The following is a 15,996-nucleotide window of genomic DNA, read 5'->3' as shown; positions in this document are numbered from 1 at the left end:
ATTTGAGATAGATGAGGTTGCTAAAAGTGATTGAAAATTCAAAGTAGGATAATGTTTTAAATGTCCCCATATTAAAAAAGTATATCAAACACATATGACATTAGCAAAAATAAAGTATAATCTATTTAAACACACATGAAATTTAATGTAGCATGTCCTATTCAAGGGACAAATCTGAAAGATATGATTCACACTGAAATTCTGAGACTTTTTAGAAATAGCAGTTAATTTCAATTTATTTTCCTGGTTCAGGAACACTTCTATAGTAACTGAATTGTATTTTGCTTCCTTTCATTAATTTTTATTGTATTGTAAACAGTAGCACATCAACACTGTTGGCATAAAATAGCCTGTGAAGTCTACTGTTTGTAATGGACTGTGAATGATAGGGATATTTTTTCAAAAGTACTGAAACGCAAAATCTTACCAAGTATGAAACACTCTAGAATATTATAAAATAGTAGGGGGCTGCTCATTAGGTTTCTTCTCTTTCTTAGCGAGCTTTGGTGGATATTTAAATTTTCTAAAGACTCCAATGCAACAGCTATTAAGTTTCAAGAGGTACAAAAGAAAATCATCCCCACTTTGTTTTCTTTCCTCCTTTTTTTTTTTCCAAGTCAGAAGAGAACCTTTTAAATGTATTTTATGCCATTTCACCAGTGGCATGCTGAGATCTGGATTCCTTTTCCAACATTAATAAGACTATCACTGCATGGGTTATGATTTAGATTTTTAAATCCAAACACATTACTACTCCCTCACAACATAAACTGAATTCCCCAGAGCAACATACTAACAATAGAGTTAGACTACAATACTGCCACTTTAATATTTAGAATCTTCAGGTCTAGGGATATAGATGTAGTTATTCTCTAAATGAAGAGTTCCAGTAACATAAGTGCATGGAATTTTATACAGTTTGTCCAAAGTACAACAGACACTTCAATGATAGTCTATAACTTACTGTCATACCCAAACATTACTCTTAAGAGAAATTAGCAGTTACGACTATAAATTTTTCCAGTATGTTGTATAAGCTATGTAAACAACCAAGATATTTAATATAAGATTAAACCATGTAGTGATATGCTGAAAGGTACTTTGGAAAAAATTTCTGCGGAACACATAAACTTAGAATCTCAAATTTTAAAATAACTTTGTCTTAGCTTACTCTTATATTTTTACTTTTCAGAAAGTATTTTCAGCCTTTGTCAAGACATTGTCTGATCTTAAGTTCAATGGTACCAAAAAAAAAAAAAAACCTAAGAATCACATATGATTTTTTTTACTTTGACATAATTAGAATGAAATTTCCATCTAAATAGAATTTCTCACATTTAATTTTATTTTAAATAAATGATGTCATACTTAATTAAATGGAAAACAGAACGTCTAAGCTAAGATAAATATGCAGAATTATTGCTAATTTTTTTTAGGAGATACTTGTAAGTTGTGTTGTATAGACAGACAAATCATTTGAAGAAAAAAAAAACTGTACATTTGGGAATACCCAAAATCAATAACAAGAGATCTCAAATGTCACAGATTCTGTAATATGAAATTCAAAATAAGTATTAAAAATTTGTCTACATTCAGGAGATGTAGTTACTAGGAAATAGCAAATTGCAATATCAAACTACTCCACTAAAGCAAGGTCTCAATGGTGGTACCCCCCGCCCCCCGCCCATTTATTTGAAATGTGAATGCCCAATGTAATAGTTTATAAGGTGGTCTTTGGGAAGTGATCAAGTCATGATGACTTCACCTCCATAGGTGGGATTATAAAAAAGAGACTAGAGAGCTGCCTTTCTCTTCCACCATGTGGGGACAAGCAAGCAGGTGCCACTTGGGAAGCAGTGAGAGTCCTCACTAACCTTTGTTCTTGGACCTTTAGTCTCCAGAACAGAGGCAATGATTTTTTGTTATTGTTGTTTATAAATTGAACAGGCATTTCATTATAGAAGCGAAATCAAACTAAGATGCAGGGAATAGGTTTCTAAGCAACTTTATCATTCTCCACAGAGAAATGAAAAAAAAAAAAAGGGCTTCGACAAAATATATTGATTCTTTTATAATCATATGTTCTGGTTGCTGAAATTAGTAGACATTTGATTGTTTCTCATATATGCAATTTATGTTCACTATTAAAAACAACTTGAAAGCATTCAAGTGGACACACCTGTATTTGTCTAAGTGTGAACTTATGTTCTAGCACATTTTATTAGAGACTATAACCCGTGGACATCACATTTTCACTTATCTGTTCAAAAACATGGAACATGAATCATGAAAGTCATGCAAGCGTTGGAGTCAGATCATTATGGGTTAAAATTCTGATTAACTTGATTACTAGTTTTTTGGCTTTTGTTAAAATATTTAACTTCTTTGAACCCATTTCCTTGATGTAAAATGGCTTTCATGGCAATTATTTTGCAGAATTGGAAGATGGGGTGATTTAAAAAGCGAACACTGCATTACACAAAGTCCTTTAGACATGGTAGGATTCTAATAAAAATAATGAGTATGAGTATGGTTCTTGCTCTTTCAACCCCAGGAGCAGACCAAGAAAATGGCCATTGAAAACCTAAAAAAAAAAAAAAAAAAAAAACAGTGTGTGCCAAACATCTAGTAAAATGTGATGCTCAAGTATGTTTTTACCAAGAAGTTCTGATGTGCTATTGCATAGTGGTGTAATTATAGGTAATTATAACAAATTGTTTATTTTAAAGACCTGTAAGAAAGCATTTGGAATTTTCATTATAAAGGAATGATGAATGTTTGAGAAGACAGTTTCATTTAACCTGATTTAAACATTACACAATGTATACACAATGGAAATATCAAGTTATCCCATTAATATGCACAAATTCTGTTTTATGTATCAGTTAAAAATAAATTTAATTTTAAAAAGAGAATACTCACTAATTTGATGGGTTCACAAGGGTTAAAAGATGTTAATAACTGTTATGATAATACTCAGGGAGAACTAACTAGGGCTTGAATTGGAAATTTGAGAGTCTCATCAAGGCTAAATTAAAAAGCACCTAATTATCATAGATTTCCAAATTCCCTCAGGCTTAAATTGAACACTAATCTGAGATTAAAATTTGGAAGTTTGGCAAAGATTCTGAAAGTGTTGTTTGACTCACCTAATTGGAGGCTTCATTTATTGTTCTAAAATTCCCTTTGATGCCATTTTTCCCAACACTCTTATTTCAATAGATTAGGAAACTGAGGCTTGTGGAAATTACCTACACTGTTCAGGGTACAGAAGCTAGGGAGCAGTTGATCCTATCCCAAATGCACTCTCATCTTAGGATTCCCAAACTTTAAAATCCCTGAAAGGTTTTTTTCTCCACCTTTAACTTAAAGATCTGTACTTCAGCAAAGTTTTATTTCTTCTTATTCAAAATAAAAGCCTAAAATTCCCTGAGGAATTATCTGTGAATGTGGGCAGTAAAGACTCAGACCCAAAGATACAGACATATAACAGACATACAAAATAGTATTATTCACATATTTAGAATCATATTAAGAAGTATTCTAGAATAGTTCTTAATATGATTATATATATATATATATATATATATATATATATATATATATATATATATATCTGGAAAGAATCTTCAAATTGCAAGTCTCTCAATAGGACTATTTTGTGTTTCAAGAAAAGGAGAAGGACAGAGTTTCACTTGTCTGCATTCTTTCTTCTAGGTAAATTATTAGGTGTTCTGAAATGCATTTTAAGGAAAGCTACAATAGAGCATGATTTTTAACCACATTTTTAGAATGGCTGTCTTCCTGATCCTGCTATCAAAATTAATGCACATCTTGGACTAGGGTTGCAGCTCAGTGTTAGAGAGGATGCCTTGCATGTCTGAGGCCCTGGGTTCAATTCCCTCTGACAAAACAAGCAAACAAACAAACAAAAAAGAAGCCTCTCAGCAAAACAGTTTTAAGATTCAGTAAGAACATTTAAGTTGGGCTCACATTAGTACATTTAATTCTTTAAAAATATATGAATATATATGAAACTAATAGTTATAAAAATGGCAATTCTTTTCCCCATAAGTGAATAATTCTGCAAATCATTCACATATTATTTACAAATCAGCTCCCAATAGTTCTACTATTTTATCTTACAGATCTCTCCAATTTTTTCTTCTAAATTACTATTGAATCTAACACTGTATCCCTAGTCCCACAGCTATAATGACTTCAAGCATTTTCTCCTAAAATATTTTAACAGTCTCTAAATTGGTTGCCCTTCCAGGGTCTTTTATTTTCCATGCTGTTGTCAAATCTAATAACAGCACTCTGTCAGCTAAACACCATCAATGGCTCCCTATGACCCAAAGGATAAATTCCAAATTACATAGCACACAAAGCTTGTCACAATCTGGCCCCAATTTGCTCTTGTTCATCTAGTGTCATTATCTCCCTCTTATATGACTTCCAGTCATAGCCAAATTGTGTAAACCCCATGCTGTTTCAAGGCCCTATTACATCTTTGCACATACCATTCTCTCTGTGTGAAGAATCCCTTCTTCTTTTTCCTATAAAGGAAATTTTACTAAACCTCTCAGACTGCTCACTTAAACAAGGCCTTCCCTACTCCTGTCTGCATTTCACAATGTTTTGCATATATTTCTACCTCCAATATAATTTATGTCTTTACCTGAGTATCACTTTTTCCCCACTGAACTTTGTTTTGAAGACAGAAATTTATTTGTCTTTCAAACTCCAAGGCATAGAATAATGCATGGAACAGAAAGACAGGTGAGTAAATGTTGAATCAATGAAGAACGAAGGAATGAATAGGGAAAGCAACAAAAAAAATCAGAAAAAAAAGTTTAAAAATGAGCCAATGAGCATGTAATTTAAAAGAAGCTACCTGATGTAATAATCCAGTAGCATGTATCATACTGCATTGCATTGTCATAACATTACTATTATATCACCTTACTTTATATTTTAGTGAAATACAATAGAATAGGAATTAGGTAGAGAGTCATGTGACTAAGAGTCTGCCCTCATGCTCCTAAACTAGCAACATTCCAAACTAATGCATGTGAACTTTTTCTTCTTCTTCTTTTTTGGCTTAATTTTACAATGTTGTATTTGTATTTGGTAGGAAGATGAGTTGGAGTAGAGGATATAGCAGAAGAAGAGAAATAGAAATTCACAAGTAAACTTTAAGACATTATCTACATTGGGTATAATCTAATATTTTATGGCATAGAACTTAGAAACTTCAAAGTTTCTTAGGTTGGATACATGATAATAAATGATAACAAATAATACTTCATTTACTGTATGGAATTACTGTATTGTTAAATAAGAATGTATTTGATAATAAGGCCATTTAAAATCATAAAATTTTATTCAAAGGTTAACTTTTTTCCACTATTAAAATGTGGCTTATGAAAAAGAGTCATTGTTCTGAAATTTCTCACTCTTCATATTCTCAAATTACTTTCATGAGTAACATGTACATTCTTCTGGCTAACTTGGATTTCAATTTTAACAAAACTAAAATAAGTGAGAACAATAATACTGGTCTTATCAAGAGAAAAAAAGAGGTCAGTGACCAAAGTAACATAAAAGTTATTGATATAAAAATCTCATTTTCCACCTACAAATATGCACAGCATCCTCTTTTGTTTATGTGACAAATGCAAAGAGTAGAATAATCCAGTTCCTTTTTTACGAATATGGCAAATGAAGGTCTCTTTCATTCATTGGCTGTGAAGTTGGCATAATTCAGGGTAGCTACATTTAGCACCTCATTAGTAACTACCAGCTAATTATTGGCCTGTGTACTTAGGTATTGGCAGATGCCTGACAAGGAACTTAATGAATTTTTCATTAGTCTTTCTGTGAGAAGCTTCAGAAGAAAATATTTCTGAAGGAAAAATTCGCTTACTTTCCTTTTCTCCCCTTTTGAGCCTCAAGATATTTTCTAAATCAAGTTTTAAAAAATAACATTAAGCTGGATTATTTTTCAGCCAAATAATTTGTTCCTTAATACATTATGTACAATTTCTGATATCAAGTTCTTCTACCTGAAGACATTACCATGACTGAAGGATACTTTGTTCATATGCATTTAATTTTGTATTGTTTTTCAGAAGATTAGTTGCCTATACATTGTACACTTTTAAAACAATAACCAGAGGGTGTAATCCATAGTTTTTAATGAACCTAGCATTTTTAAGTAGTTTTTGACACACAAACATAAAAGGCTCAACTAAAATATACTTAAGTATTTTATACTATGGTATATTTTTAAACATTTACCTATGAAACAAAAATTTCTGTAATTTTGTTGTATAGTTAAAATTTAACTCAAATTAATACATTTGCAACAACCTTGTGCTCTTTATGAATGCTAAAATTGCGCAGGTTCATGGTTATATAGTTAACTGCCACAAAAAAAGTTTTTCAATTATATCTTCTGAGAGTTACGCAGAACATTTCATTTGATTTTTTGGGTGAGATTTAACTTCTGACGCAAAGTGTGATTTTGATTTTTCAATATTACTTTTGCTTTAATTAAAATCCTAAAGTAATCTCGAATTCTTCACTCAAATTGCATTTTTATGAATATTTTATCTCTATAATTGGAATGTCAACACTTAAATAAATGATTCATCGAAATATACTCATCATACCTCAATGCTCTTCTCCTTAAGAAAGCATCTTTAAAAACTTTGTTGGCATTTTTTTATTTAAAAGAATGTATTTGATTACATATCAACTCAGAGAAATTAAGGTAAAATTCAAAGTGGTGTGGCCTCAGCACCATTTACATTTCTTTGTTTGTTTATTTGTTTTTTCCTTTTGAAACTCAGGGTCTTCATACTTCTCAGGATTTCACACTGGAATGTTTTCATGGTCTCAACTGAATTTTGACAAAAAGCTTTTCTTCTTTCCTTAGCCCTCCTTTAGGAGTTCTTTGATAATCTTAATACCAGAGAAGAAATCAATCTGTTGGGATAGGCCATTCTAACAGGTTGACTTTAATTGGGAATACTCTGTAGAAGATATATTTTATGCAATATTTAGAAATGAAAACACTTGACAGTAAAAGGGAAATTAGGTCACCAAAAATAATAAAGAATCATTTTACTTCTTTATTCAGTAAAAATATAAGCTTAAAAAGCTTGTGCATTTAAAATATTTGAGGGTAATTTGGATCCTTTGTAGTTTCTACTATATCCATATCATATTTATCCATATTTCATTTATTGTCTAATATATAGACATGAATGCTGTGAAAATACTTTGTGTGCAACCAGAGACTTGAAAATTTGTGCTCTATATTTATGATATGAAATGAATGGCATTCTTCCATCATATATAACAAATTAGAATACATAAATAATTTTTTTAAAAATTATATTTACTCAGGTTTTAAAAGGAAAACTGATATTCTATCAGATTGCAGTAATAACTTCATATTTAGAAGTAAATATTCTGTTATTCCAAATCAGCTAGGATACGTGAATATATTAATTTATAAAATTAGCACCTATTTACTATAAATTTAGGAAAAAATAATTTGAAAAAGCATGAAGTATCAAAATTGTTTATGTATAAATTATGTAACTTCTGATAAATATATATAATTCTAATTTATTTATGCTTTCATAAACAATTATAATAATGAAACCTTAAATTAAGAAATGTATTTGATGGGAGAAAGCATATAAATGAAATACATATTTCTAAAGGAACATTTTATGCACTGGTAAAATAATGACTCATGTATTCTGCCAACCTTTGTGTCTATGAGATCCATCCATGTTGCTAAATTCAATGTGGTTTTCATCAGCCCAGTAGAGTCTTTGGTTGACATAATCTATTGTTAGTGCCATAGGTCTAGCAATCTTTGTTTCTATGACAACACTTTGATTGGTCCCATCCATTCCGACTCTGCCAATGTGAGGATATTCACAGCAGTCAATCCAATACAAATACCTAGGAAAGAAAATCAATAGCCATTTTGTTTACAGCACTCTGGAAGTAAAACATCACATGATATTTCACTTTTTTTTTTTGCTCTGTTATTCCTAAATTATTTTTTGGTATCTCTCTGAATTATAGGTCTCACAGAAATCCTTCAATGTAAATTTTTTCTTGTGAATTTTTAAACTAATCACATAGAATGGTTTAAAATATTCACTCAATTTATACATTTCCTTTAAAAAATTATATAAAGAATAAGATATTTTACAAGTGTTAATATATTATAGATGTCCCAAAGTAACAAATGTACATTTCAAAAAGACATCTACAACATTGGAGAAATTTCTATCTATCTATATCTGTGTTTACTTCTATGTTTGTATGTATGTATGTGTATGTGTATATATATATATATATATATATATATATATATATATATATATATATATATATATTCACCAATCTGTTACTTTGGTTTCTCATAGGTGAAAAATTCAAAAAGCCAATAGAAGGATGCATTTCATTTATTTGAATATGCATTGTCAATGTGGTAGCCCCTAGCCAGTGACTGTTAAAGTTTAAACTGTACTTAATTAAATAAACTATATTGTATCAAATAATATCTAATGAACTAGATTCTTCCTCATGCTAGGTATATATTATATGTCCAATGACCATGCATATATGTGGGTATTCTATATAATGGCAAAGATGAAGAGCATGCCTATCACCACAGAAAGTTCTATAGGAGAACACTGATTTTATTTATTTATTTATTTATTTATTTTTTAATGCTATTACAAGTTGCACAGTAGGACATTCCACACATGGCAGGGGTAATAAAGTAAAAGTAATATTAATATTATTGATACTAACTAGGATAAGTTAAATATAAATATTGCATTCCATAAAATACAAATAGCTGACATATCACCTAGAAATTTCATTGTTTTTCAGCTTTTCCCTCAAGGTAAGAAAAGTCACTCTATTTGATTATATAGGATACATTTCATTATCTTTATAATCGAAGATTTGAATTAAAAGACTTTTTATGTCTTTTTCATATTCAAACTTGAAATTTCATTCTATTAACCCAGAAAGGTTTTTCTAGGTTTCATCCTTTCTTTATGCTAAGTCTAATCCTTGGCAATTAATTCTTCAGATTTAAAAATGTGCTGAGATATTTAGTTGAGATTTGAAATGTCCTTTAAACAGTTTTTTTCTTATAATTTTTGACAAAGATAATTATATTTTGATATTTTACTTCACAATACAAAAGAAATAATGGTTTTCTGGAAAATCCACTTATTAAATAGCAGGTTGATAGAAATAATCATTATAAATAACTTGAGAATATTTTGTGTTGATCATCATTGTTGGGTATGTATAAAGGCATGGAGTACATGGATAATAAAATAATTATTTGATAGCAAAAATGTCATTGATACACTAATGAAGTATGGTTCATAAAAGCAGAAATATATCTCTTGTAAGGACTAAACTAAAGGTGGAAACTTGTGAGCAGAGGTTCAAAGGGAGCTCTGAGAATGAAAACTTAAACTTGATCCAGGAAATCTCAAGTCAGTCTCTCCTGGGTCATTACTGGAATTGTTATAAATGCTTCCAAATACCTGTCTACATCAATTCTGAAGATATTTTAAAAATTCCAAATCATCAAGTAATAGTAGATGCCACGCTCTTTCAAAAAGGATGTTCTATTTTTTTTAATATTGCACTATTTTTAGCATTTTTTTTCTTTTTTGGTACCAGGGATTGAATTGAGGGGCACTCAACCACTGAGCCACATCCCCAGACCTATTTTGTATTTTATTTAGAGACAGGGTCTCACTGAGTTGCTTAGCCCGTCACTGTTTCTGAGGCTGGCTTTGATCTCATGACCCTCCTGTCTCAGCCTCCGGAGCAGCTGGGATTACAGGAAGGTGCCACTGTGCTCAGCTCTTATTTTTAGCAATTTTTTTAAAGACAGCATATGTCAGTGAAATATGTATTCCAGAAAAACACACATGCATTCTTTTCTACAATGAATTTATGGAGGAGCACCTTTCCTTCTAAAGAAGAGATAATGTCTGACACAAAATAATAAAAAAAAAAACTCAATCAGAAAAAAGTCATAAAGAAAAGTAGTTTATCTTATTGAAATAAATCAGGATATGCCTCCTTGCCTTACTGAGCCTGAATCTTGGGAATACTGATATATTAATTGTTTTTCCCACTAAATGTGATATGCTTACATCAATTTCTCTCTAAAGGGTTAGATACAATTAGACTTATTTGTCCTTTCACACATAATTTTTTTTAACAAATGGACATAAATGAATAAAATATAAATGTTTACATGTAACATTAAAAATTCCACATTGTTTTAATTGGAGATATGCTTCCTATTTGTATTCAGCTATAACCTCTACAGATTTTTGCCCCCAAATTTAAAATATCTTAGAGATGAAAAGAGAAATTTCTATATTAGATGATTTCAACAAAAATGTTGGAAATTGTTGGATGTGAATAATAATGCTTTTGAGTCCTTTAGGTAAATTGTAAGTTTCTAATCGTCTAATTTCCACAGGAGTTCAGTTCTTAATTTTAATCTGCATTATGAACTTTATCTGCTTAGTATCATCATATCAGCCAAGATAATAAGAATAGAAAAAGTATGTGTTATAGAGTCCCACATCTGATACAGCACTCTCAAGTCTGGTGGGAGGCCCATAGCTGCATCTTCTCCCTGATATTTGAGCCCTTCATTATTTATTTAGCCCAAATATCCTCCAATTTACTATCAAAGTGTGAGAAATTCAGCTCCAGCCTAATTTTTTTTTTTTAATTATGATCTCACATGTTTTATTTCTGTGCTTTCAAATCATTTGCCTGGCCCGATGACTCTTCAATTATAAATATATCTTCATGAAGATGTTATTCACATTGCCCCCTCTGCTCTCCACAAATTATTCCTTGATTAGTGTTAGTTCACATTTTCAAGGTAGGTTAAAAGATCAAGTATATTTGAGAAGTGTTTTGTAGGATTCCTCAGAACCCCTATGCTAATGGCATTGTGATTCTCTAAGAGGAGCTGCAGGATCTCTTGTTAATCAGATAGTTTGGAGTCATACATCTATTTTCTTAGAAAACTCATAGAATTGTTGTACTGGGGAAATTGTGCATTAATCACTCCTGGTCTACAGAATCTCCTTTCTTTATTACAAGTGTCACTGAACCACACATGATGATATAGGTTCTCATGACTCATAATCAGAGAACTGTATCCTAAGAGTCAATGATGGAACATTTCTGATAAATTCCAAAGCTATGCTTAATTAAGCAGATAGACAAATTTGTTTTGAATAATGATTGACAGAGACCATTTTATATAGCAGATAATTCTAAGTACTAGGGAGATGGAGGTAGACACTTTTGCCTTGAAAGATCTTTCTGTGGATTCAGTAGAGGCATATTTTTTTGAAAGCATGAGAATTAAATAAAAATTAAAACATATGAAGATAGAACTATTTTACTACAGAACTACAAAACATGGAAGTAAATTTTACCTCGAAGGAGGGAGGCATTTCTAAGATGGCTTGTGCTCATTATCAGTCTCTTAATGAAAATCTTATTTTTTAAACTAGCTTAGAAATTCCATAAAAGTAATGATCTCTCTGTTAGATTTTAGGAAAATGTAAAATTTAGGATTTCATTTTGGCTTTGTATGAAATCCTAAATTTTACATTACCTGCCTGTAATCCCAGTAGATCTGGAGGCTGAGGCAGGAAGATCGCAAGTTTGAAGCCTGCCTCAGCAACTTAATGAGGCCCTAAGCAAATTTGCTATATCCTGGCTCAAAATAAATAAAGAATGGCTCAGTGGTTAAGCACCTCTGGGTTCAATGTCTAGTACAAAAAAAAAAAAGATGTAATTTTGCAACAATTATTAAAAATTATGTATGTCATTTAAGGACTTCACTGATAAATGTACTGATCAAGTGAGACCCTAAGAGGTTATGTGCTTTTTTGATTATGATAGCACTATAACTGGAGTAAGTATTCATTTCTGTAGTAAGTTACTTACTTTTAGACTAGCTTCTTTTCTAACAACATTATGTAGAGTCATCAGTCATTAAATCCCACATACAGATTACCTGAATTCAAATCCCAGATCCTCCTATTATTAGCTATGTGAACCTGGAAGCTTTAGTTATCTCCCCTGATCTTAGATTTATTCAAATGCCAAAGAGTCAATAATAGTTTTTTTTTTAATAGAGTCTTTTTGAGGATTAAATGAGAAGGTGAATAAAACAAATTTAGATTTTTAAATTTTTTAATTTTTTTTAGCTGCAGATGGACACAATATCTTTATTCATTTATTTATTTTTACATTGTGCTGAGGATTGAACCGAATGCCTCACATGTATGAGACAAGAGCTATCCCTGAGCCACAGCCCCAGCCCCAAAACTTAGAATTTTAATGAGCACATAGCAAATGTTTAGCAAATAATAGCTAGTATTGTTTAAACTACTTTGGATATAAATATGTGCATTGATTAATTTTTTTGGTTTAATAATACTAAGTTTCCTGTAGCCTCCATGTACATTATTACATGATTTAGATGGATTTTATATATGTTATTACTTACATATTTGCCAGTTTAAGTACTCATCAGTCAGAAGAATATTATGAAAATATTCCATAACATAGGAACAAAGTATAATTTAACTGAATAAAATATCAATATTCATAAGAATTTATTATCTATTTCAATAAGAGTTAGCTAACTTCTAATGGTAAAATATCACTTCTTTTCAAAAAAAGTCTCATTTACTGTTTTTTTCCAAATATGTGCATAAGTCTACACTAAACAAAATGATAATTTTGCTTTGTAAACTACAACCCCTAAATAACTACCTTTGTGAAAAAAATTGTTGTAAATAATTAAAGAAAAAAAAAATAAGACATCAGTGAAAATGTTGAAAGAAGAGCTCAAATTCTATCTAGATAATATGCAATATTTACCCAAGACCATGTGAGAAAAATCTCAGCTCCAAATAGTACCTATTGTGTAAGTTATAACCAAGTATAAACATATAAAAGAATGTCTGCTCGTAACCATAACAACAGGCTTCTGGATTCTGAGGTTGTCTTTTATAGTTGAACATAATACATTATTTTTCTTTAAAATGAATTAAGTAGAAGTCTTCTCACAGCTTTTATTTTTTTCTAAAATCAGGCAATAAATTTAGAGAAGCTTCTTCCACTTACAATTATTTCTAATCTGAATTATAAAATTAATCATTTATATTCATTCCCTATGAATTTTACCCAAATATAGGAATATTAAAATCAGCTGTGAATAAAAATTTAAAAATTGGTGGAAAATATTTTTTTGTATGTGTCTGTAAAGTTTGATGAAATATTTTTGTGCTTCCCTGCAAAAATAATAAACTGAATTTTCATCCTGGTATGCTTTTCATTCTCTCACAATGAAAGTTCCCTTATGACTTCTCTTTGAAACATGCAGGTTATTTACATATCAATCTACCAGTTTGTGCATAGGAGCAGGTGCAGTGTCCCTGTAGCTATAACCCCATTCTCTGTGTAACTCCAGTTACCCATTTATTATTTTCCTCAACAGTGAATTTAACAGTCTCTATGGTAGGTAAAAACAATGATTAAAATATGGTTTCTGTGTTAAGGTACTCATTTTCTAGATGGAGAGATAAGACATTTACACTAAAAATAGTCCTATAATGTTAAGTGTTCAATATATGGTGGCCACTTAGGCACATTTCAGGAGTGTTTCTGCTAGTGAGAAAATTATATTTCTGCTGATCTTAGAAAAGTCGTATTCTGCTTAGAGAAATAATAAGAACTAGTATAAACTAAGATACAGATGCATAAAATATGCCTTTCTAAATTTGTTTGATTATTACCTTTATTGACAATAATGGATACAGATACCAAGTATTTAAAGTGTCTTTCACATTTTTTTGTCCTTCATATTTTTATTAAAATATATTCAAATTCAAATTAGGGCCTACTATTATTTTCTTTGGGTTTGCTGATAGGTTTTTAGGAAAAGTAATTCATGAAAAACATCTTTTAAAATAAGATCTGAGGCTAAGGCTACAGCTCAGTGGTAAAGCTCTGCATAGCATATCCAATCCCAGCACAGCAACAAAAATAAATTCATAAATGAATGAATGAATGAATAAACAAACAAACAAACACTATATGTATTTTAAAAATCCATGCTTATAATAATTTAGGCAGTTTTCTCCATTTTTAAAAGCTCACATCATCTATATTCTGGTTTTTTATGACTTTTAAATTACTATTGTTAAAATGGGAAAAAAAATAAGAGACTTGTGGTTCTTTCTTTTCTCTCTTGTTTAGGGAGCAAAACATGTTCATGGTCCAAGATCATTTTGTTATTGGGAAACTCTAAAGAGATATAGTAAGAAAAAATATGCAATCAATGACTGAAAACTGAGTTGAACCTGCAGCTCGATAGCTTTTTAATTAAATGATTCTAAGACAATTAGCCAGTTGAAAGTTCTTAAACACGCTATAAGGAAAGTAATAAAAACAATCATGTCTTTCTAGAGATTCTGCATAAACAGTACGTGTATCTACAGTAAAAAAGATAAAAATTTCCTAACTCATTAAATGCTAAAAAAATATATATATATATATATATATATATATATATATATATTCATTTTTATTGTCTTTATTTGAAAACTTTCAATCCCAATAGGTTTATAAAATGGTCATTTTCCTTTTTGGAATCTGCCACTTAAAATATATTCCTCAAATTCTGGAAAATTACTCCTCTATTTACCAATGTGCCCAAGCCAGGTGTCTTGAAAGTTTCATTTGTTGTCATTCTGTTATGTTGTTTTGTGTTGTGACTTATTCTTGGTTCTTTTTTACTCTGTAAAGTGAACCAATTCCACACCTCTATAGTTGTGGAATATGTTCCAATCCTATGAGTTCCTTGTAATTGATTGGATATAATATGCTCTTTTCTGTTTCTGTGTGTTCCTACAGAGCCTGTTCTTTAGGCCAGAAACATCTTCTGCTCTGAAGTGCACCATATTACTCTAGTTCTTATTACTCTAGTTCTGTTAACTAGGTCTACCACACATTCACTTTAATATAAATTCTAAGGTATAGCATATCCTGAAATATAATTCATATTGGTCTTTTCTATGATAACCTAATGTGACAGCTTAATAATTAGAAAAGATAAAATTATGTTCAACATAGTTATAATATTATATCCTCCATTCTATTTTAAAATGCCTATACATATTTTTCATAAATAATGATTTTTACAACTATTTAATGTAAATTATTTAATTACCTCAAAATTATTATAAATTAAAAAAATCTTTCATAAATTATACTGGATAACAGGATTATTAGAATAAATTTATGAAAAAAAATTCAGATTACAAATGAGCTGATATGTAATAGCCAAGAAGATGATCCATCTGTCTACCTGTATCTTCTTACTGTTTTTACTAACTACTATATACAAATTGATTGTTTTAATTGGCATATAATTTAAAAAATATAGAAAGGAACCCCAAGATATGGCCTAACAGCTTATTTATTTCATTACCTTAGACATTCCAGTGATCATTAAGTAAATCCTTGTCTTATCCCTGATACCAAATATCAGGACAGAAAACAACTCTCTGGGAAATGGGGGTCAATAGTATTGGCATATTCAAACCATATGCAAATCGCAGTGTACTCTTATAGTGAGATGTTTTTATTAAATAATCTTACAATTTAAGCTCTCACTTTGAAGCTGGATTGTAATATATATATTTTTTTTCTTTTTTTTTTTTTACAGTGGAGACATTTTCAGCCTCATGATCATCTCATAAGAGGCTAAAATTCAGGTTGCCTTTTACCTCACTCTGGGGAACTAGGAAAACAGCATGAACAAAAGTGTGCCACTAAATTATGGCTATTAAAAAAGATGGCTTTAATTGTTTT

The 15,996-nt window shown here is 30.4% G+C and overlaps 1 protein-coding gene across 1 annotated transcript in view; it reads right to left on the bottom strand.

Annotated features, from left to right (window-relative positions):
* The window catches only part of Lrp1b (LDL receptor related protein 1B), a 1,856,415-nt gene that overhangs the window by 233,637 nt on the left and 1,606,782 nt on the right, over positions 1 to 15,996 (bottom strand). The window contains exon 60 of the mRNA XM_058585368.1: positions 7,787 to 7,986. Within this exon, the coding sequence (XP_058441351.1) occupies positions 7,787 to 7,986 (200 nt within the window). The remainder of the gene's footprint in view (positions 1 to 7,786; positions 7,987 to 15,996) is intronic.

This window comes from Marmota monax, unplaced genomic scaffold, assembly GCF_021218885.2.
Source record: "Marmota monax isolate L192 unplaced genomic scaffold, Marmota_monax_Labrador192_F-V1.1 WCK01_AAM20220418_F8-fsc00034, whole genome shotgun sequence".
Lineage (NCBI taxonomy): Eukaryota > Metazoa > Chordata > Mammalia > Rodentia > Sciuridae > Marmota > Marmota monax.
This window is presented reverse-complemented; position numbering and strand designations above follow the sequence as displayed.